General features: G+C 45.4%; 2 protein-coding genes and 1 long non-coding RNA gene across 3 annotated transcripts in view; 1 reads left to right on the top strand and 2 right to left on the bottom strand.

Annotated features, from left to right (window-relative positions):
- SARS1 (seryl-tRNA synthetase 1) overlaps window positions 1-12,608 on the bottom strand; it is an 18,239-nt gene extending 5,631 nt beyond the window's left edge. Inside the window, exons 1-5 of the mRNA XM_055404012.2 lie at window positions 12,364-12,608; window positions 7,453-7,523; window positions 3,260-3,340; window positions 2,027-2,185; window positions 628-771 (exon numbers count right to left, since the gene is read on the bottom strand). Of these exons, the coding sequence (XP_055259987.2) occupies window positions 628-771; window positions 2,027-2,185; window positions 3,260-3,340; window positions 7,453-7,523; window positions 12,364-12,499 (591 nt within the window). The 5' untranslated portion in view covers window positions 12,500-12,608. The remainder of the gene's footprint in view (window positions 1-627; window positions 772-2,026; window positions 2,186-3,259; window positions 3,341-7,452; window positions 7,524-12,363) is intronic.
- Window positions 11,671-19,575, top strand: LOC129541783 (uncharacterized). The gene is made up of 3 exons (XR_008682890.2): window positions 11,671-12,219; window positions 15,723-15,926; window positions 19,454-19,575. It is a non-coding gene; the product is annotated as an uncharacterized LOC129541783 (long non-coding RNA).
- The window catches only part of ELAPOR1 (endosome-lysosome associated apoptosis and autophagy regulator 1), an 81,756-nt gene continuing 78,499 nt past the window's right edge, over window positions 19,389-22,645 (bottom strand). Inside the window, exon 22 of the mRNA XM_055404011.2 lies at window positions 19,389-22,645. Within this exon, the coding sequence (XP_055259986.2) occupies window positions 22,577-22,645 (69 nt within the window). The 3' untranslated portion in view covers window positions 19,389-22,576.

Raw genomic sequence — 22,645 nt, 5'->3', positions numbered from 1 at the left:
AGAGACTCTTTCTTAACACCTCAGCATATCATCTGAAAAGCATTCCCTCTAAGATACAAATCAAAGGAAAAGGATTATGCACCCAAGGTACATGGGAGAGTTTCCTTGTGCGAAGTCTTAAAACACTGGACTTATCTGTAAATGCAAAACAAACCTCTATGGGCAGTATTTTCGAAATGACTTTACCATGTCCTTTTTGGAAGGCTCTCCTGAAGGCATCTTCCCTCTGTCCCAGCTGATCTGGGTTTGTGGCCTCTGCCCATCCATTCCCACGGCACCCTGGGCTTCTCACACCACAGCCCTTACGCCACTTGTCTAACTGTCCAATTACACTGAGCTCCTCAAAGGCAGTTCAGTTCAGTTCAGTTCAGGCAGAGACTATTCTAATTCAGTCAACAAAACATATATTCATTATGGAGGATCACTTAGTGGCTTTGGGGAATCCTGATAAGCACTCTCCTGCTTTAGAAAGAGAATTCCATCTAATTGCCAGTAAGTTTGTGATAGAAAGGCAGATGTTCAGCCTCTTTAGGTGGGTTATGTTTTCCGCACTTCTTTTTTGCAGTTCTTTCTTTATAACCGACCTCACTGGTTATAACCAACCTTTATAACAAACCTCGCTCTTACCTTCAGGAAGTACCCTCGACTCCCAGCCACCACGGCCCCCTTTTCGCCTTCAAAGCCATCTACCATCACCACCAGGTCCACGTGAGAGTACTTCTTCCTGACCGTACAATCACCCCAAATCCTCTCTACTTTGTTGTCAGCATCCTAAGGAAATAAGACCAGGAGAGAGAGATGCATGAGCTCTTAAGTCTACAGCCTCCATTTTTCCAAACCCTAATCTCCAACAACAACCCAGGGCTCTGTGATGTCTCCGCTTAAGTCAAACTGTAGGCTTTGTCCCTTATGTACAGGGACTGCTGCTGCTGCTGCTGTTGCTAAGTCGCTTCAGTTGTGTCCGACTCTGTGCAACCCCAGAGACGGCAGCCCACCAGGCTCCCCCGTCTCTGGGATTATCCAGGCAAGAACACTGGAGTGGGCTGCCATTTCCTTCTCCAATGCATGAAAGGGAAAGTGAAGTTGCTCAGTCGTGTCCGACTCTTAGCGACCCATGGACTGCAGCCTACCAGGCTCCTCCGTCCATAGGATTTTCCAGGCAAGAGTACTGGGGGGTGCCATTGCCTTCTCCATGTACAGGGACTAGAGAAGGGAATTCGCTACAGAATTTGTCTTCAACAGAAAAACAATAATTTATAAATTCCCAGAAGCAATTCTAGCCATGGAACTGAAATCATGATTTTCTAAAAGATCTGTAGTATTCTCTCTCTTTTTTAACCCTTTCAAATGACTCCTGGAAAACCCTATACAGGCAAAACCCTCTCCTGGACAATCCTCATTGCCTGGGGTACAGAGGAGAATGTAGAGTTCTTTATTTCCAGGCTCTCCTTGGTCCTGGGGCCACATGAGGGCAGGCTCGGGGCCCTGACCTCCTGGGTCTGCCACCCCAGCCGTCAATGAGTTTAATGTTCAGTTCTCCAGGGAATGAATGAAAGAGGCACAGATGGGCCCTGCCACGGCTGGGGTGTCAGGGAACAAAGGCTGGGCTCTGAGCCGCTTTGTGCTGGGGAAGCTCCCACTCAGCAGGAAACTTTTATCATGCAGATTTCCCTTCAACCTGCAGCTTCCCAGCAGGGTGTGGGTGAGGGGTGAGGTTGATTCTGCAGATCCCTCCCACAAGGAGAGCTGCTACCAGGGGCAACACGCAGTGGATGGGGCAGCAGCCCGATTTAGGAGAGGTTTCCGTGCCAGGAGTCTCCACCTACCTGCTGTCTCTGCTATTTCCCAATCAGGCGGGGATCTGACTGTTTCACAGTTCTCAATTGGTGGGCAGGGCAAACAGACAAAGAGCCTGCTTTTCTTACACTGAGAGTGCCAGCTTTCATTGTCTCCCTCCCACCCCGCCCCCGTTCCCAGCGGAAAGGGGCGACACAAGGCAGCCGCTAGCTGTGGCGGTGACACCTACCTCGTCATTGCTGATGGGCACCGACGGGTGCAGGAGGTTCCCGATCTCGCGAAGGTTCTCAAACCGCTCAGCTTCCAGTTTTATCCGCTCAGCGTCACACTTCAGGATGGCTTCGTCGATGAGGAGGCGGACTTTTTTGATCTGTGAGACTTTCAGGTTCTGTAGGTGAACAAGGCCAAGCCCGCCCCAGGCCACAGGAAGTCAAGGACGGGGAGGGAACAAATTCTGTTGCCTCAACCCTATTGCGCTCTAGTGACAACTCTTGTGATAGCATTTTCAAAACTGACACTGGAGGCTTTCAAAGAACCGAGAGTCATTTCACACAGGGATATATATAGTCTTGCCATACAAATCCACTGGCATTTTCTTTCAGGGCGCCTAAGGCAGAGATGGATAAATTCCAGCCACTCCTCTTATTCCCATGGATCTCAGGAGTGTTAATACCATAACTCTTTAAGAGCTCTTTCCCTTAACTTGTATTTTCCTTTTTCTTTCTTTAAATTTTAATATTTTTAACTGGAGGATAACTACTTCATATCATTGTGTTAGTTTCTGCCACACAACAAGAAGCAGCCATGCATTTTCTGAGGGCACTTCTCAGTGTCCTGATTAAACCAACATACTACACATTTAACTGCTGTCTAGAAAAATTGCTAATTTATTAGGAGAAAGAGAACTTGTCTTAAACTTATTTTGCATTCGTTATTGCAGGGGTTTCAAAGTGTACTCTGATTTCCTGGGGAGACCCTTAGCAGGTAGGGCAGGTCAGGAACAGCACCCCCAAGTGAGCCCTTTAAGCGCAGCAACTTTGCTTTTTTCTGTTTATGCTCTTGTCATGCTTCTATGTTGCAGGTTTTGTGTTCAGTGACTAAAAACCTTGAAAATTACTGCTTTAGGCCCAGTGTAGTGAATATTTACTGAGTTACAATAAATTGAAAAATTCCTGACTGTGGAAATGGAGTTATATACATCAAACATAATTCAGCTCCTGTTTTTTTTTTCTTTTTACTTTTTTTTTTTGTCTTCCTAATCTTGACTTTTCCACTCCACCTGTTTCATCTCTAATACTCAAGGTTCAAGATTAACAAGGTAGATGAGACTACATCCCAGCTGCAGAAATTCAAGAATGCAGCAATGCTGGAAGAAGCATACATAGTGTCAGGACTTGCGCGTCCAGGAACAAAGTTAAGATAAAAGAACACAATCCCAGTCCAGAAAAGGACAATAACTTACAGTTAAAGTGTCTGCAGTGAGGTCATCAAGATTTAATACATCTTCTGGAATGGATTCATCATTTCCCACTGGCTCTTTTTTCTATGGGAAAGGGAAAAAATTATTTAGAACATTTCTGACATAGTTTTATAAGTGCACACCACACTAATGCATCTTATAAACTAATCACAGAATTTACATAACCTAGAGGCTCTAGAAGAGGCAGCAGATGGGAGAAACATCAGTAAATTAGAAGGAAGAAGTCAAGATTTCAAGTCCTCATCCTGCCACTTCTAGCTTTCTGATCCTGGACAGACGGATTAACCCATCGTGGTCAGAGTGTCGATAGTATCAGGAACTCAGTTAGAAAAACGTCTGACGTGGACACAGAGTGTTATGGTCCCAAGACCATGTGAAGATGCTCAGTGCTGGTCAGGAGCCAGCGGCGGGCAGACACCTATGTATCAATTTGTGAATCCCCGTCTACCTGCTAAGAACAAACCCTGCCCTTAGGCCTGAGGCTGAGGATAAAAAATGGATGGGATGACGAAGTATCAGAAAGCCAAAGAAACACAATTTTTGAGGAAAAAAGCTGCAGAATTCAAAACTAAGTTTAGAGCAATCAATGTGCCTTAGCAAAATGGCACATTTTGCCATTTTGTACCCATCACTAGATTTTTTTCCCTTCTGATTTCTCTCCTCACCCTTCTTCACAATATTCCACCAAAGCATCATTTTTAAACTTTGCCCAGTGCTCGCTTTGGCAGCACATATACTAAACTTTGCCCAGAGCTAATGAGAAGATCTCCTTTATCAATCCAGGGTGTTCATTGGAAGGACTGATGCTAAAGCTGAAACTCCAATACTTTGGCCACCTCATGCCACGAGTTGACTCACTGGAAAAGACTCTGATGCTGGGAGGGATTGGGGGCAGGAGGAGAAGGGGACGACAGAGAATGAGATGGCTGGATGGCATCACCGACTCGATGGACATGAGTTTGAGTGAACTGCGGGAGTTGGTGATGGACAGGGAGGCCTGGCGTGCTGTGATTCATGGGGTCGCAAAGAGTCGATCATGACTGAGCGACTGAAATGAACTGAACTGAACTGAAGGAGAAGATAATTTGAAGAGTCAAATTCTTCCTAAATTAAACAGAGATAAAGTATATTATCAAAGCCCATTATAACAAGACCTGTAAGACCTCAGGAAAACACATGTAAAAATAAGTTGGGAAGAATTAGGGTCTGCTTGGTAAGTATAAATAAAATAATATATAGAAATCATGTTTTTCTAAAGATTTAGGCTTCCATGGTGGCTCAGACAGTAAAGAATACAGGAGACCCAGGTTTGACTCCTGGGTCAGAAATATCCCCTGGAGAAGGGAATGGCAATCCACTCTAGTATTCTTGCCTCGAGAATTACAAGGACAGAGGAGCCTGACGGGCTATGGTTTGAGTAGGCTCCGGGAGTTGGTGATGGACAGGGAAGCATGGTGTGCTGCAGTCCACGGGGTCGCAGAGTCAGACACGACTGAGCGACTGAACTGAACTGAACCGAGCAGTTTTCACTTTTCACTTTCATTAGACATTCCATACACTTAAGTGAGAAGTCAGGATTCGACTAAAACCCAACTCACACCCTTCAGTGATTCAAGAAAAATCATCTTTAAATTTGGAAAAGTCTGACAGTATCAGAATGAGTCTTGATAAGAACAAGCACAGACTACCAAGGTAGGAAAAAAATGGCCTAAACCTCAAGATGTTCAAGATGCTCCATTTGTAGCTAAGACGGCTGAGGCCCTCTTGCTCTCTGATAATCCCTCAGGGCAGCAAATGCAAGTTCTGAGTTCAAGTTCTGGCTCTGCAACTAACTTACAGCATGATTTTAGGCAAGCACCTTAATTTCCTAAGCGTATTTAGGAAGGGTATTTCCTAAATACCTATTTAGGAAATGCCTACCTTAGGTATTTCCTACCCTTTCAATACCTTAGGTAGGTATTTCCTACCCTTTCAATAGGGCTAACAAATATACTACCTATACTCCCGGTTTACAGTAAAGATCAAAACCAAAATGAGATGTATGTGAAAGGATTCTGACTGCTTTCAGGTGCTATACAAATGAAAGCACCGCTAGTACTGTTTCAGTGGACAGCAAGAGAGAACACTCCTTGTAGGACCAGCAGCTAGGGATCTAAGAATGTTAATGCAAATGAAAATACTTCCATCTTCTTGCTAAGAAAAATACTTGGTTGGCACTATCTGTATGGTGCTGCTGCTGCTGCTAAGTCACTTCAGTCATGTCCGACTCTGTGCGACCCCATAGATGGCAGCCCACCCGGCTCCCCTGTCCCTGGAGTGGGTTGCCATTTCCTTCTCCAATGCATGAAAGCGAAAAGTGAAAAGTGAAAGTGAAGTCAATCAGTCGTGTCCGACTCTTAGTGACCCCATGGACTACAGCCTACCAGGCTCCTCCACCCATGGGATTTTCCAGGCAAGGATACTGATGTGGGTTGCCGTTGCCTTCTCCGACTATCTGTATGCTGCTGCTGCTGCTAAGTCACTTCAGTCGTGTCCGACTCTGTGTGACCCCATAGACGGCAGCCCACCAGGCTCCCCTGTCCCTGGGATTCTCCAGGCAAGAACACTGGAGTGGGTTGCCATTTCCTTCTCCAATGTGTGAATGTGAAAAGTGAAAGTGAAGACGCTCAGTCATGTCAGACTCGTAGTGACCCCATGGACTGCAGCCTACCAGGCTCCTCCGTCCATGGGATTTTCTAGGCAAGAGTATATATGCCCCTAAAAACGTTCAGGCAGAAGTATATATGAAAATTAACATTATTATGGTGTCTCTGACATGCAACTGTTTTAGTGTCAATGGTTTCACCACAGGAAGAAAACTGTACCATTATCATCCACGTCGATTTCTATAGCCTGATTTACATGCTGAAAGTGTAAAAAAACAACGTTAAAGAGAAGGATGCAGAATATCATGAAGGATAAGGTGTCAGAATCCAAGGGAATTTTTTGTTATGATCTTTCCTGGTTCAGGTTCCTAAGTTTCATAATTTTTTGGTTTATTTTAGAGGTTTACAACTTAAAAACAAGACAGATTGTGGTTTACATTTAATGTTTTTTGAAAAATGATTAAAGAGCTAACAAGGTATTTTTGAAGAAAGATTAAAAACATGAACCAATCTGGTTGCCAAAACAAAGATGAGCTGAAATTTAACATTCTTCAGGACAGGAAGAATTTTTTCTTGGATGAAGGCAGTAACTACTTGCCAACCACTGCTACTCTCAATTGCTAAATAACTACCGTGGTCTAGGCATTCTGCCAGGTTTTCTGTATTAAAAAGTTTTAGTTCTCACAACTGTATTCTAAAGGTTAGTGTTAGACTTGTGCCATTTCACAGACAAGAACACTGAGGCTCAGAAGTTAACCTGCCTGAAGTCACATAAATCAAAGTCTAAGATTTGGACTCAATATCAATGTGTTCTTTTAGTTAAAGAGTATGACGACACTGGGATAAAGAATGTGAAATCTACCACAGGAAAACCTTTCTGGCATTGTAGGTTGAGCTCAAGAAATAACTGGAAGGGATTACTGGTGGAATTCACATTATTAAGAACAGAAGAGACAATGAATGACTTGTGTGGCAAGAATCTTGTTTTACAACAGACTGAATATCTGTGTCTCCAAAATTCCCATGTTGAAACCCAATCCCTAATGTGATGGTATTTGGAAGTGGGGTCCTTCAGAGGTGATTAGGTCAGGGGATCAGTGCCTTTATGAAAGAGACTCCAGAGAGCCCCATCACTCCTTCCGCCATGAGGACAGGGCAGGAAGACTGTCAATGAACCTGGAAGTGAGCCCTCGCCAATCTGCTGGTGCCTTAGTCTTGGATTTCCAGCCCCCAGAACTGTAAGAAATAAATTTCTGTTGTTGATAAGCCATCCAGTCTGTGGAACTCTGTTACAGCTGCCAGAACGGACTAAAACATACCTGCAGACAGAAGATGGAGTCACTGAGTCTCGAAAATGCCTCTTAGTTCCCTTCCTGCCTTCCTCCCTTTCTTTTTAAAATAACTTTCCCTCTTTGGTAAGAAATCCAGTAGCACACAGAATTAAACACTAAGCTAGAAATTATGTATCAGCTAAGAAGAAGATTAAATACCTCTGCTCAAGCTCTCCAGTCCCTTACTGAGTTCTCTTACCTTCATTTTCTCTCCAATTGTCTTGCTGCATAGGTTCTTCAGCTTGTTCAAGTTGTCTGCCCGAAATCTGCCTGAAGAATAAAGAACCCAAGAATGTAGCAAAGACAGGCACTTAATTAAGATACCTCATTCCTAATCATGGTTCCTTTGGACTGATCTCAGCCCAAGGCCAAACTGTTCAGTTCAGTTCAGTTCAGTCGCTCAGTCATGTCCGACTCTCCGCGACCCCATGAATCACAGCACGCCAGGCCTCCCTGTCCATCACCAACTCCCGGAGTTCACTCAAACTCATGTCCATCGAGTCGGTGATGCCATCCAGCCATCTCATTCTCTGTCGTCCCCTTCTCCTGCCCCCAATCCCTCCCAGCATCAGAGTCTTTTCCAGTGAGTCAACTCGTGGCATGAGGTGGCCAAAGTATTGCAGTTTCAGCTTTAGCATCAGTCCCTCCAATGAACATCCAGGATTGATCTCCTTTAGAATGGACTGGTTGGATCTCCTTGCAGTATAAGGGACTCTCAAGAGTCTTCTCCAACACCACAGTTCAAAAGCATCGATTCTTCGGCGATCAGCCTTCTTCACAGTCCAACTCTCACATCCATACATGACCACTGGAAAAACCATTGCCTTGACTAGACGGACCTTGATTGGCAAAGTAATGTCTCTGCTTTTTAATATGCTATCTAGGCTGGTCATAACTTTCCTTCCAAGGAGCAAGCGTCTTTTAATTTCATGGCTGCAATCAGCATCTGCAGTGATTTTGGAGCCCAAAAAAATAAAGTCTGACACTGTTTCCACTGTTTTTCCATCTATTTCCCATGAAGTGATGGGACCAGATGCCATGATCTTTGTTTTCTGAATATTGAGCTTCCAAACCAACCTTTTCACTCTCCTCTTTCACTTTCATCAAGAGGCTTTTGAGTTCCTCTTCACTTTCTGCCATAAGGGTAGTGTCATCTGCATATCTGAGGTTATTGATATTTCTCCCAGCAATCTTGATTCCAGCTTGTGCTTCTTCCAGCCCAGCGTTCCTCATGATGTACTCTGCATATAAGTTAAATAAGCAAGGTGACAATATACAACCTTGACGTACACCTTTTCCTATTTGGAACCAGTCTGTTGTTCCATGTCCAGTTCTAACTGTTGCTTCCTGACCTGCATACAGGTTTCTCAAGAGGCAGGTCAGGTGGTCTGGGATTCCCATCTCTTTCAGAATGTTCCACAGTTTATTGTGATCCACACAGTCAAAGGCTTTGGCATAGTCAATGAAGCAGAAATAGATGTTTTTCTGAAACTCTCTTGCTTTCTCCATGATCCAGCGGATGTTGGCAATTTGATCTCTGGTGCCTCTGCCTTTTCTAAAACCTGCTTGAACATCTGGGAGTTCACGGTTTACATACTGCTGAAGCCTGGCTTGGAGAATTTTGAGCATGACTTTGGCAGAACTAAATGATGTGCCTCATGAAGTTGTGAAATCTTAGAGCTTTAGAGCCCCAAATATAGACAGCTTATATTGGTGATTATAATAGGTTTCCCCAGCATTTGGTGACAATGAAAAGGCCATTCTGGGACTAAAATTAAAAAGTATAACTTGGATGATACCACTGTAAATAAAGTAACAAATCTGAGAAACCTGGAAATTACTTATGTAATATAACCTGTTCAATTATCTTAAATTCATTTAAGGAAAACTATGTGGCATGCACCAGGATCTAGAAAAAAGGCAGTCAAGTTTCTATTCCCAAGAACTTGGATGCTACATCTCTACGCCAGAAATGGTTAACTTCCTTTGCTTTGATTCAATGCTCATCTGGCAGCCTTGAGAAGAATTCAGTTTCTTACATTTTGTTTTCTTTTGTGCATTAATCAGCCTGCATAGGTACTCTGGCCCAAATTAACATCACGGTATTGCAATTCATCAGTCTAACTCTGATTAGCAGAAGTTGGACCTCCTGAATCTAAGCTTTAGCAACAATATGTCCTTTAGCTTTGGACAGGTAAAATGATGACCAGAGATGAGATCATGAACTCCTTATTGCCAAATTCAGACTTAAATTGAAGACAGTAGGGAAAACCACTAGGCCATTCAGGTATGACCTAAATCAAACCCCTTATGATTATACAGAGAAAGTGACAAATAGATTCAAGGGATTAGATCTGATAGAGTGCCTGGAGAACTATGGATGGAGGTTTGTGACACTGTACAGGAGGCAGTGATCAAGATCATCCCCTAGAAAAAGAAATGCAAAAAAGGCAAAATGGCTGACTGAGAAGGCCTTACAAATAGCTGAGACAAGAACAGAAGTGAAAGGGAAAGGAGGAAAGGAAAGATATATCCATCTGAATGCAGAGTTCCAACAATAGCAAGGAAAAGATAAGAAAGCCTTCCTAAGAGAACAATGCCAAGAAATAGAGGAAAACAATAGAATGGGAAAGACTGGCGAACTCTTCAAGAAAACTAGAGCTATCAAGGTAACATTTCATGCAAAGATGGGCTCAATAAAGGACAGAGAGGGTAGGGACCTAACAGAAGCAGAAGATATTAAGAAGAGGTGGCAAGAATACACAGAAGAACTGTGCAAAAAAGATCTTCATGACCCAGATGACCACAGTGGTGTGATTACTCACCTAGAGCCAGACATCCTGGAAGGCGAAGTCAAGTGGGTCTTAGTAGTATACATCACTACGTCATATAACGTGGTATATATCACTATAAACAAAGTGATGGTGATGGAATTCCAGATGAGCTATTTCAGATCCTAAAAGATGCTGCTGCTAAAGAGCTGCATTCAGTATGCCAGCAAATATGGAAAACTTAGCAGTGGCCACAGGACAGGAAAAGATGAGTTTTCATTCCTTTCCCAAAGAAGGGCAATGCCAAAGACCATTCAAACTACCACACAATTGCACTCATCTCACATGCTAACAAAGTAATGCTCAAAATTCTCCAAGTCAGGCTGCAGCAGTATGTGAACTGAGAGCTCCCAGATGGTTAAGCTGGATTTAGAAAAGGCAGAGGAACTAGAGATCAAATTACCAACAATTTGGATCATCAAAACAGCAAGAGAGTTCCAGAAAAACATCTACTTCTGCTTTATTGACTATGCCAAAGCCTTTGACTCTGTGAATCACAACAAACTGGAAAATTCTTAAGAGAGATGGGAATACCAGACCACGCTACCTGCCTCCTGAGAAACCTGTGTGCAGGTCAAGAAGCCACAGTTAGAACCAGACATGGGACAATGGACTGGTTCCAAATTGAGAAAGAAGTACATCAAGGCTGTATATTGTCACCCTGCTCATTTAACTTATATGCAGAGTACATCATGTGAAACACTGGGCTGGAGGAAGCACAAGCTGCAATCAAGATTGCCAGGAGAAATATCAATAACCTCAGAGAGGCAGATGACACCACCCTTATGGCAGAAAGCGAAGAGGAACTAAAGAGCCTCTTGATGAAAGTGAAAGAGAATGAAAGAGCTGGCTTAAAACTCAACCTTCAAAAAACGAAGATCATGGCATCTGATCTCACCACTTCATGGCAAATAGACGGGGAAACAATGGAAACAGTGACAGACTATTTTCTTGGGCGTCAAAATCACCTCAGATGGTGACTGCAGCCACGAAGTTAAAAGACGCCTGCCCCTTGGAAGAAAAGCTATGATCAACCTAGACAGTATATTAAAAAGCAGAGACATTACTTTGAGCTACAATGGCTAGACTGATATGAAATCTGATACTTCTGACATCTGACTCAGTAAACAGTGTCCAAACTAGTTTTTTCCCCTCCCATTTAATTCAATTGCAACTCAAAACTTCACATATGGATTCAGGTGGTGGGATTTCATAGTCAAACGAACCACCAGAATCAGCAGATAACCTGAGCTAAACAAATATTCTCCTGGTACCCAATACCCTCATATTACCAACTCTTCCTTCAACTCCTTCCCTACACGGGTAACACCAAAATGTAGGAAAACCAACTTTCCTAACAGAAATCCACCATACTTTTGGACAGCGACTGCCTATGCAGTGAGCTGTCATAAACCTGGCTCTCTAGCTGGTTGCAGACCTATTGCATCAGACAGAATAAATCACGTGTTTGACAGTATCCGGCCAATTAGTGCCTACTCCGGCTAGTCTAGGCAGATTGATAGGCAGAGGGTTCTACGGTTTTATTTAGCATCATGAAGGATGCCCGGTCCCGTTCCAGGTTCTAGCCCAACTCTGCCGATGTCTTTCCGGGAAAACTTCCACAAATCACAATGAAACAGCCTCAATAATTTCAAGCGTTTCCTTGCCTCACCACACCCCTATGCCCAAGTCTGATCTACCAAGGAAGATTATTCTCGGTTCTTAAAGCTTTGCCCACAATTCAGGGGGAGCCCTTCCCCAAGGCTCCGGGATCACTGTTTTTAGCCAGGAGCGGCCTCCCCAGTCCCAAAATGCTTCCAATATGGACGAAGTCAACCTACTGCGCTGTAGATATGACTCAGGTTGAAACTTTTGATCCTATCAAGAGAGAAAGAGATCACCATGACCTCTCTGAAGATGAGAAAAAGACAGAAGGCGACCAAAGACAAGTGTTCGGAAAGGGGAACTCTCCAAACCTTCCGGCCAGGCTTTCTTCTGGCTACCCTTGCCGCCGGAAGGCTTGACAGCTCTGGATGCGCCTGCGCCATGCTCCCTTCCCAGACTCAGAAGAAGCGATCGGCACCCAGCACGCCGGGAAGGGAGGTGGCACAGCCCCGGCGGAGGGGGAAAGAGGGGTAAGTCGGGTTCCGTCTGCGTTTGAGAGCTTCGGAGCCATCGCAACCTGGGAGGGAGTCTTAACGAAGCGTGGAAGTTCAGGAGATCCGAGAGATGAAGTTGGGGATAGGCTCCGGGGATACGCCGCGCGTCCCGGTACTTACAGCGTCGCCACTCGCTGTCCGCCTTCACCAGCTGGTCCACCAGTCCCGGGTCCTTGAAGCGCTTCTCCTGCGACTCTCGGATGAGCGCTGGGTCCCCCCCTTTATCCACCCGAAACAAATCCAGATCCAGCACCATCGTTCCTCCTCCCGGGCCAACACTAAGGGAAGCGAGGTTCGTCCCACAGCAGTCAGCCTGTGACCGCCGCACTGCACCCGCGCGCCGAGCCGCCCTTCTTGCGCAGGCGCGGCGGGAGCGTGCGGTTGCGCCACCCCCGGACCGGAAGTGGCAGTATAGCAGGCGGGTCCGCGGATGGGTGGGCTTGGGCTTCCTGGGGTGTGTTCAAGTCCCGCCCACCAGCGGGTTTTACCGGCTCCTGTTGAGTGTACTCCGGGAGTTGGTGATGGACAGGGGGGCCTGGAGTGCTGTGATTCATGGGGTCGCGGAGAGTCGGACACGACTGAGCGACTGAACTGAACTGACTGATGTTTTCTTTCCAGCCCTGCCTGCTTCTGTAGGGGCTCTAATTGTCCCATAGAAGAAAAATGAGTGCCTGTTTCCTCCTCGTATTAAAGGGCATATCTAAGACAAGGGCTGTCAGTATAATCACTGGCTTGGAAGCTGGGGCCTCCAGTAGATTCCAGTTTCCCCCTTACAAGCTTCTAAGACTTACAAGTCCTAAGACTGGACCCTCTCTCTGAACCTCTATTCTTTTTCTCCATCTTGAGTCAAGAGGGTGGCAACATGTTTTAATCCCCAAATTACTTCAATTCAAAATTCCTCCTCTCCTACATGAATTAGGATACCTTTCTTAATCTGGTTATTGAGTAAACCAAACTCTTTTGCAACCCTTCGGATCTTGGGGTAGGAGAAGTGGGATTGAAGTCTTTCAGAGAGACACTTGAAGAGACTTTTCCAAGGGGAAAATAGGAGATTTGAAGGCAGTTTAAAATATTGAAGTTATGTCTTGGATCTATGTGAAAATTTCTAGAATAAAGATTTCATCATATTTTAATTTTATAACATTCAAGCCTTTACAGTGAAGTATTCTGGTTGCTGATTGGAGCCAAAGTTATCCAAAAATCTCCCTGATAACAAGAGCTTTATTTGAAGGATTTGGGGATGGGCATACTCTTCCCTTTTCCAAATAGGAAGAGGAGTATGTCAAGGCTGTATATTGTCACCCTGCTTATTTAACTTATATGCAGAGTACATCATGAGGAACGCTGGGCTGGAAGAAGCACAAGCTGGAATCAAGATTGCTGGGAGAAATATCAATAACCTCAGATATGCAGATGACACCACCCTTATGGCAGAAAGTGAAGAGGAACTAAAGAGCCTCTTGATGAAAGTGAAAGAGGAGAGTGAAAAAGTTGACTTAAAGTTCAACATTCAGAAAAATAAAATCATGGCATCCGGTCCCATCACTTCATGGGAAATAGATGGGGAAACAGTGGAAACAGTGGCAGACTTTATTTTGGGGGGCTCCAACAGTGGAAACAGTGGCAGACTTTATTTTGGGGGGCTCCAAAATCACCGCAGATGCTGATTGCAGCCATGAAATTAAAAGATGCTTGCTCCTTGGAAGGAAAGTTATGACCAACCTAGATAGCATATTAAAAACCAGAGACATTACTTTGCCAATCAAGGTCCGTCTAGTCAAGGCTGTGGTTTTTCCCGTGGTCATGTATGGATGTGAGAGTTGGACTGTGAAGAAAGCTGATCACCGAAGAATTGATACTTTTGAACTGTGGTGTTGGAGAAGACTCTTGAGAGTCCCTTGGACTGCAAGGAGATCCAACCAGTCCATCCTAAAGGAGATCAATCCTGGGTGTTCATTGGAAGGACTGATGCTAAAGCTGAAATTCCAATACTTTGGCCACCTCATGCGAAGAGTGACTCACTGGAAAAGACTCTGATGCTGGGAGGGATTGGGGGCAGGAGGAGAAGGGGATGACAGAGAATGAGATGGCTGGATGGCATCACCGACTCGATGGACATGAGTTTGAGTGAACTCTGGGAGTTGGTGATGGACAGGGAGGCCTGGCGTGCTGTGATTCATGGGGTCGCAAAGAGCTGGACACAACTGAGCGACTGAAATGACTGACTGACTGACTGATACTCTTCCCTGGGCTTCCCAGGTGGCACTAGTGGTAAAGAACCCGCCTGCCAGTGCAGCAGATGTAAGAGACGCTGGTTCCATCCCTGGGTCTGGAAGATCCCCTGGAGGAGGGTATGGCAACCCACTTCAGTATTCTTGCCTGGAGAATCCCATGGGCAGAGGAGCCTCACAGGCTACAGTCCATAGGATCCCAAAGAGTCAGACATGACTGAAGACTTAGCACGAATGCACACATACTTTTCCACATCTTTCCCACTTTACCAAGAATTGAGAGTCCCACCCTCAGTGCCCCAAAGCTAACTGTGCTAAGACCTTGGTCTTATGCCATTTGCTTGTGCACCTGTTGTGAGGGTATGGCATTGCTGTTCTACTCCCCACCAAAGCTCTGCCAAGCCAACTCTGAGGTGTAGGACATGGCTAATACCAGTGGTGGAGCTGACTAGTAGAGACTCAAGGGGAGACTTAGAGAAAGGCATTTGTCTGGGTTTGGCCCCTAGGTTCTGCATACTGAGGATGTTAGAGTTAAAACCAGTGTAAGCGAAGTGTTGGGAGCCATGGTCACTAAAGAAAGTGTGTAAGAAGACTGTCCTCAAAGGGTTGGGTTCCCTGAAATCTTCTAAAGGCGAGTCTTTGATGGGAGCTGACTGCTTTCCTGTCAGTGAAGGCAGTGCCAAAGCATATTGTTTGCTAAGTTTCAAAACAGTCATGGATGTTCCTGAGGCTTCAGGGGCCCAGGCCAAGGGGAGGAAAGTCACTGAGCTAACACTTTAAGGACGTAATTGGAAGGATGGCCTTAAAATTCTGATCTCTCCGAATTTCCTTAGGAATTTTCACCTTTAGTTTTATCGTTAGATGACAGACATCTAAAGTGGAAGGATGAGGAACTGCATGCCTATTCCCAAATCCTTACAGACATCTTCCTTTAAAATGCTGATGCTACGTGGTAAGTGTAATAAATTAATAGGATATTTCATTTATCAGCTTAGAATCACAGGATTTTTAGAGTTGGAGGTGACTTTATTTACCAGCCCAGTCGTAATCTTTTCATCCCCTTGTCTCCCATGTTTTGAAATACTTTAGTCTAACATGATTTTTTTTAAATAATTCATTTTCCCTTGATAATCAGCCGTGTATGGTTGCCAATTAGGATTTTCTTATTAGCAGGAAATACCTATGTTATTACACTGAATAGTTCCTGTCAGAAGCTAACACAGATCAACATAAATACTTTTGTTTCAGAGTGATGGTGTGAAGCCATACCACCTTCAAATGGATGATTTCTATTAGACTTTAATACTGAGAATAGTTCTTGGGTGCTGCATCTGAGGACTCCAGGGTTCAAGGAATCCCTTCTGGAAAATAGTTATCCCAACTCCTCTACTTTTTGTATGAAGAAACTGAGGCACAGGGAAGTTAAGTAATGGAACCAAAGCCTGATTACTGGTAAGTATCTTGCTTGTGTGGTAAGTATCTTGCTTGTGTGTTTAGTATCTTGCAGTCATGTCCAACTCTTTGCAACCCCATGGACTATAGCCCACCAGGCCCCTCTGTCCATGGAATTCTCCAGGCAAGAATACTGAAGTGGGTTGCCATTTCCTTCTCCAGGGGATCTTCCTGACCCAGATATTGAACCCTGGTCTCCTGCATTGCAGGCAGATGCTTTACCATCTGAGCTACTAGAGAAGCCGGTAAGTATCTAAGATAGTCCAATGTTTGGGTTTGTTCCTTTGTTAGCATTCCTTAGCAGAAAACAGGGCCTTGAGGAATTGGGCTAAAAAAATGTGACTTTATCTTTTAGGGCAGAAACCATTGGATATTTGCATCTTTATCTCCACAGGACCTAGCACAGCATCTTACACTCAAATGCTCAGTCGCTTCAGTTGTGTCTGACTCTTTGTGATCCCATGGACTATAGCCCATCAGGCTCCTCTGTTCATGGGGATTCTTCAGGCAAGAATACTGGAGTTGGTTGCCATGCAGTCCTCCAGGGTATCTTCCCAACCCGGGGATCGAGTTTCCTGCATTGGCAGATGGGTTCTTTACAACTAGCACCACCTGGGAAGCCCCACGCCTTACACTGGTGGGTACTTACTAAGTCCCTGTTGAGTGAATGAGTCGCAGGGAGTAGAGTGAGGGGTTGGAAGCTTGTTACAGGTTCAGGAAACAGAATCCTAGGTGAGATAGTGCCATGAGGGTCCTGGGCAGCTTGTCCGCAGCCCAGGAGGAACAAGGACCTGTAGGGAGGGAGCTGGAAAAGAGGGTGGGCACCCAGGCAGAGATGCCATCCGTGGTTTTCACCAGTTCAGAGCTGGCTAATGTGGGAGGGCTCTCCTGGGCCTTGCCTTAGCACCTCCTTGCTCTTCTGTTGCTCTTTTGGGTTTGGAGTAGAGCTTCTCAGGATTTGATAAGCAAGCCCTGTCCTCTCACTCCTCTGCTGGAAGGAAGCCTTCAATGCCTACCTGTTGGCCTCAGGAGATGTTCAGACAGAGCTTGAGAAGCATTTCATGATCTGCCCCCTACCAATTTCTCCAGTATGGTCCCTCTTTCTCTCTTGGCATTTCCCCCTCAAACTCTGCATCCTGAGCTCTCTGTGGCTCCCCTTCCTGGCCTTGAACCTTTGTGCAATTTCCTTCCGCCTTGAACTCTCATTTCCCACTCCTGTTTTCCAAGCTGGCTAATTCCTTCTTTCTCTTGGAATCTTTCTCTGCTACTCTCTTCACCTCTCCCCTCAGATTGGTTCAGCACCCTTCTAGGCTCTCATGGTCCAGAAACCTTGATCATATTGTTTCAGCAGGAACTGACAGCACCACCTCCAGTTCTACTGCCCACTCCCTCCTGTTAGACATACAGTAACAGGAAGTTGCTGTTGCTGTCCTTGGGCAACAAGGAGGAACCATTTAAAAATAGTAAAGGTCAGGGAGGGCTGCCTGGACATGGGGGACGTTGATCCTGCCTCTCCCTCTGTTCAAACTGGAGCGAGGTGTCAATTCCCCTGTCACTCTGTACCATACTTGTGCTCAGTCGCTCAGTCGTGTCTGACTCTTTGCGACCCCATGAACTGTAGCCCGCTGGGCTCCTCTATCATGGGATTTTCCAGGCAAGAATACTGGGGACGGTTGCCATTTCCTCCTCCAGGGGATCTTCGCGACCCAGGGATCAAACCCGCGTCTCTTGTGTCTCTTTCATTTGCAGGCAGATTCTTTATCACTGCACCACCTGGGAAGCCCCTGTATCAAATTGAGAAAGCCTCAATTTCTCTGTCTCTCTAATACCCATTGTGGCTCTGTGGTTCTTAATTAAATGTCTTCTTTAAGTATTAGACCAGGTCCTTAGTATCTTCTTGCCTGGTTACCTAACAATGTGCTTCACTTCGCACATTCACCCCTTCCACTCCCCTAGTCCCAGTTTCAAGCTTGGTCATGTCTATTGCTTATCTGATACCCTGGGACACAGTACAGTATGTGGCTGAATTCATGTCAGTGAACTGCAGCACGCCCGTGTAATTATTTATTCACTGTTGCATCCCCGGTGGGTGAGTCAGGGAGGGTTTCACAGTGAAGTGACTTTGAAAACTGGATGGGGTCTATCAGGTGAAAAGGAAAGCAAAGGCAGAGGCATATGTCACGACAGGGAAGTATGACAGAGCTTCTGACTGAGGAACAGTGAAGACTGCAATGTGATTAGAGTGTTTGGAGTAGAATAGGTGGGGCTAGTGGTAAAGAGCCTGCCTGCCATTACAGGAGATGTAAGAGACTACAGGTTGGATCCCTGGGTTGGGAAGATACCCTGGAGCAGGGCATGGCAACCCACTCCAATATTCTTGCCTGGAGAATCTCATGGACAGAGGAGCCTGGTGGGCTATAGTCCATTGGGTCACAAAGAGTCAGACACGACTGAAGGAACTTAGCACAAGCACACACAGAGTATAAGTGTGTGCAGTTAGGGACCATGTATACCATATTACCCCCACTCCAGTCCTCTTGCCTGGAAAATCCCATGGGCGGAAGAGCCTGGTAGGCTGCAGTCCATGGGGTTGCAAAGAGTCGGACACGACTGAGCGACTTCACTTTCACTTTTCACTTTCATGCATTGAAGAAGGAAATGGCAACCCACTCCAGTGTTCTTGCCTGGAGAATCCCAGGGACGGGGGAGCCTGGTGGGCTGCCGTCTGTGGGGTCGCACAGAGTCGGACATGACTGAAGCAACTTAGCAGCAGCAGCAGTTAGCCACCTGTCTAACCCAGGTTTCCCTGGTAGCTCAGTGAAGAATCCACCTTCAATGCCGGAGACCAGGGTTTGATCCCTGGGTCAGGAAGATCGCCTGTAGTAGGAAATGGCAACCCACTGCAGTATTCTTGCCACGAAAATCCCATGGACAGAGAGGCCTGTAGGGCTATACAGTCCATGGGGTCACAAAGAGTCAGGCGGGACTTAGTGACTAAACAATAACACCACCACCCAGGTACCACCCAGTTGAAACAAATGTGGGTCACAACCAGCCAGCTGAGGGAATTCTTTCCAGGGACTGAGTGCCCTCAACCGGAGTAAAGGGAAGCTCGGAAGCAGGAAAATCCAGTGGCACTGGGAAATGGTGGGTCCTTGATGTCCTCTAGGATTTGATCCACATCTAGTCCATGATACGGAGAAGGCAATGGTAAGCCACTCCAGTACTCTTGCCTCGAAAATCCCATGGATGGAGGAGCCTGGTAGGTTGCAGTCCATGGGGTCGCTATGGGTCAGACACGACTGAGCGACTTCACTTTCACTTTTCACTTTCACACATTGGAGAAGGAAATGGCAACCCACTCCAGTGTTCTTGCCTGGAGAATCCCAGGGACGGGGGAGCCTGGTGGGCTTCCGTCTATGGGGTCACACATAGTCGGACACGACTGAAGTGACTTAGCAGCAGTAGCAGCAGTCCATGATAATCAATATCATACCCAAATAAGCTAATTTCACCTGTCTTTGTAGGCACATTGTTATGTGGCTGGCCTCAGTGCCACCCAAGAGAAAACGGAACTGGAGGGGAATGGAACTGACATGCTCAGTGTTTTCTGTGTTCTCTTTTTTGATCCTCACCCAGTCTTGGGAGGTAAGACATCATCAGTGTTTTACTATTGAGGAAACTGAGGCTTTGATGGATGGCTGATTCCTCAGCAGGTGGTGAGATGCTTGTAGCTGAGGTCCCTCTTGCTCCCAAGTGTGCTCTCTTCTCTGTCACTCTGGGGTTCCAGAGTCCTCCTCTTCAGCTTAAGTTTTAAGGGTATTTACCATTTCTCACTCACTCATCCAGCCATCAAACCTGTTTTAAGAAAAACAACTGAAAGGTATATTTTTATTTCACAAAAAAAAGCGTGACACGCAATACCCATCCCCTAACAAACTACAAACTCTTGGAATACAGAGTAAAAAGGAGATCCAGTCAGTCTTGATGAGATAAAAGTTTGGTTTCACAAAGTTGAAAAATCCATTACAAAGTCTCTGTTGTATAAATATAGTCAGTCTTATCTTCAATGTAGAGTGAGACCAAAAAAAAAAAAAGTTTTTGTTGGCATAAGAAATCCCCTGGTCCTTGAATACAACCATCTTCATTTGTACTCTCAGCCAAATACAAGTGACATCTACATGATAAGGGTTACATGTGTATTCTTGGAGTCTAGGTATTTAAATGGGATTTAATATTTTATCTCCTGAGCCCATCCTCCCTCCCCTAAAAGCTTGTGCAAAACACCATAGTCTTAGTTTACTAAAGATTTTTCCCGTGTGAAATAACACGTGTGTGTTCTAAATTTGACTATGGTACTAGGTGTACAATTCTATGAGCATACTAAAATCTGTTGAGTTGTATGTTTTAAATGAGTGAATTGCATGGAATTTGAATTATACCTCAATAGAGCTATTAACAAATATCTATCATGTCTAAGTTGCTAGGGGAGCAACAGATGACCATTATAGCATATCTCAGGAGTTCCTGGCAGGATGCAGGGAATATTTGCAGAAATCAGTACACTCAGGAATATAGAAAGGAGATCTTTGAAGTATTATGATTAAGTCAGTGGAGTTTGAGGTTGCTCTAGGATTTCAAGATGTCAGAATAAAGAAATCAACGGGGTAGGCATTATTTTTCTGATTGATTCTAGCACAGTCTGTGTACCTTGTGTGGCCTTTGTCACAAAATAAAGTTATTTGGTGGAAAAGCAGATGCCCAGGGCATTGTTGAGACTATGGAAAACTTTAGACTGGCACTCAGAAGCTGGCCATCTGCCTCCATTGGGAGAAATTCCACCATGGCCACAGGTTCTGAGATCCTGAGTCCCATAAGAGGAGGAAGAAATTAGATACCAAAGAAAAGCTTCTAGATTTATTGAATCAAAGGGACTGCCTGCCTTCAGTAATGCTGTTTCTGGCCAGAAGTCACAGCAGAGTTTCAGTTCTCACAGACCCTTCTATAAGACCATTGCCAGGGCAGCAGGGGCGTATCATTATGCAGCAGACAAACCATTTACAGGTGTCATCTCCAAGCTTGACCTACCAGCTGGTCACCAAATGGCCATTTGAGAAAGGAGACAGGCACAAACCATGGGCAACTGGGCCCTTGCACCAGGTTGTCATTCTAGCCAAACAGTGAGGGGAGGAGAATTGCCATTGGTCGAAAGAAAAAGAGAACTTAAGCTCTTGCTCTGGTTTTACCATTCTAGTTAAAGTTCATCACCTACACTTGTTGTGAAAGTCGAGAAAAGGGGCAAAGAGGCTGTTCGCTTTACTCACCTTTAAGAACCATGCTAGCAGAAGGTGGGGCCAGAAGTCATTTTAGATTTTTAGCACACAAGGAAAGGAGAACAGAGGAAGGGAAATCAGGGGTTTGAAAGTGCGAGGGTTCCCAGTTTGGCTAACACCTTGTCCAACTCCCACAGTGTTTCCTCCTTGAAAACTGATCTGGATCTACTTACTGCTGGGGCACAGGCTAGAAAGTCCATGCCTTTCTTGGCCAGCCTACAGGTTGTTTATTCTGTGGCCAAGCAGATGAACTAAGCTTAGAGGCAGGCACCATGGCCACCTCTGGTCCATCCCGTTGTGGGCTGGTTTTCCAATGTGGCCCCATTAAAAAACCTTGACCTCCTTGTGTTCTTCCAAAATATAATATGCATGTTCCCTAATATGGTCCAAGCCTTTAGTTATGGGGTACTCAAGGATGAGGAATTTTCCCCACTGGCAATGTTTTGTCATTTTTGGGTAAAAGCAAATAGAGAATAAAGCTAGAACATCTGGGGTTGGGGCTTACCTGGTTCCTTTTAGTGTCATCAGGAGAAGGTGGGAGGTTTAAAAAATGAAAAACAAAAAGGCGATGCTAGGGGGAGAAGAGATCCATCAGGGCTTTGGGCATTTTCTCGACAAACTTTTTCCTTTGGCTCCAGTGAGAACAGTTATAGCTTACTCAAGAAAAGGGAATGAAGTACCCAGTTTAAAAAACAAAATAAAACCTTCCTTTATTGCCTCTTTGTGCTTATCAAGCCTTCTCTTACCCAGGGCTTACTCATCTGGCCCCCAGCCTGTTCATCATACCAGTTAGAGCCAGTTATCCAGGAGAGATGAATCCAGGCAGCCAGGAAGATGGTCCATCAGGGGATGCCAATACCCTCCTCACCCAGCCTCTCTCCCAAAGAGATCATGAGCTGAGGGCAATGATCAGGGGAAACTCCTGGCTGCTTCTGCCCTGGAATAAGAGGACGGAGGGGCGGGGGGTCATTTCTATACTTAAAAAGAGAGAAATACTTTTGTTCCAGAGCAATAAGAAATATGAGCAGATGAAGCTATGGCTCTGACGGCTGGTCCATTTTGGGAAACAAGATGCAAGCGAGGGAGTAACATATAAACAAAGTGTGGGTATATTTGGCAGGTTTGAGGCAAGCAGAAAGGAAGGTTTGTGTACTCTATAAAAAGAAAACAAAGATCTGGAATTCAAACTTCTTCTGATAAGGCCACAACGAAGAGATTTCCAGCAGTGGGTGTTGCAGGAAGGTGGCACCCACATTGCCACAGGCTTGCAAGGTGATGTGCCCAGGTGAGGAGGCAGGTGAGGCAGGGCAGTGTCCCTCACAGGTCCATGTCTGGGCCTCCTGAGGATGTCTTCAGTGGCACCGAGTCAAACCCATCAGGAGTCCT

This window comes from Moschus berezovskii, chromosome 4 (genome assembly GCF_049115385.1).
Source record: "Moschus berezovskii isolate FMDL1 chromosome 4, NW_MosBer_1.0, whole genome shotgun sequence".
Classification (NCBI taxonomy): domain Eukaryota; kingdom Metazoa; phylum Chordata; class Mammalia; order Artiodactyla; family Moschidae; genus Moschus; species Moschus berezovskii.
This window is presented reverse-complemented; position numbering and strand designations above follow the sequence as displayed.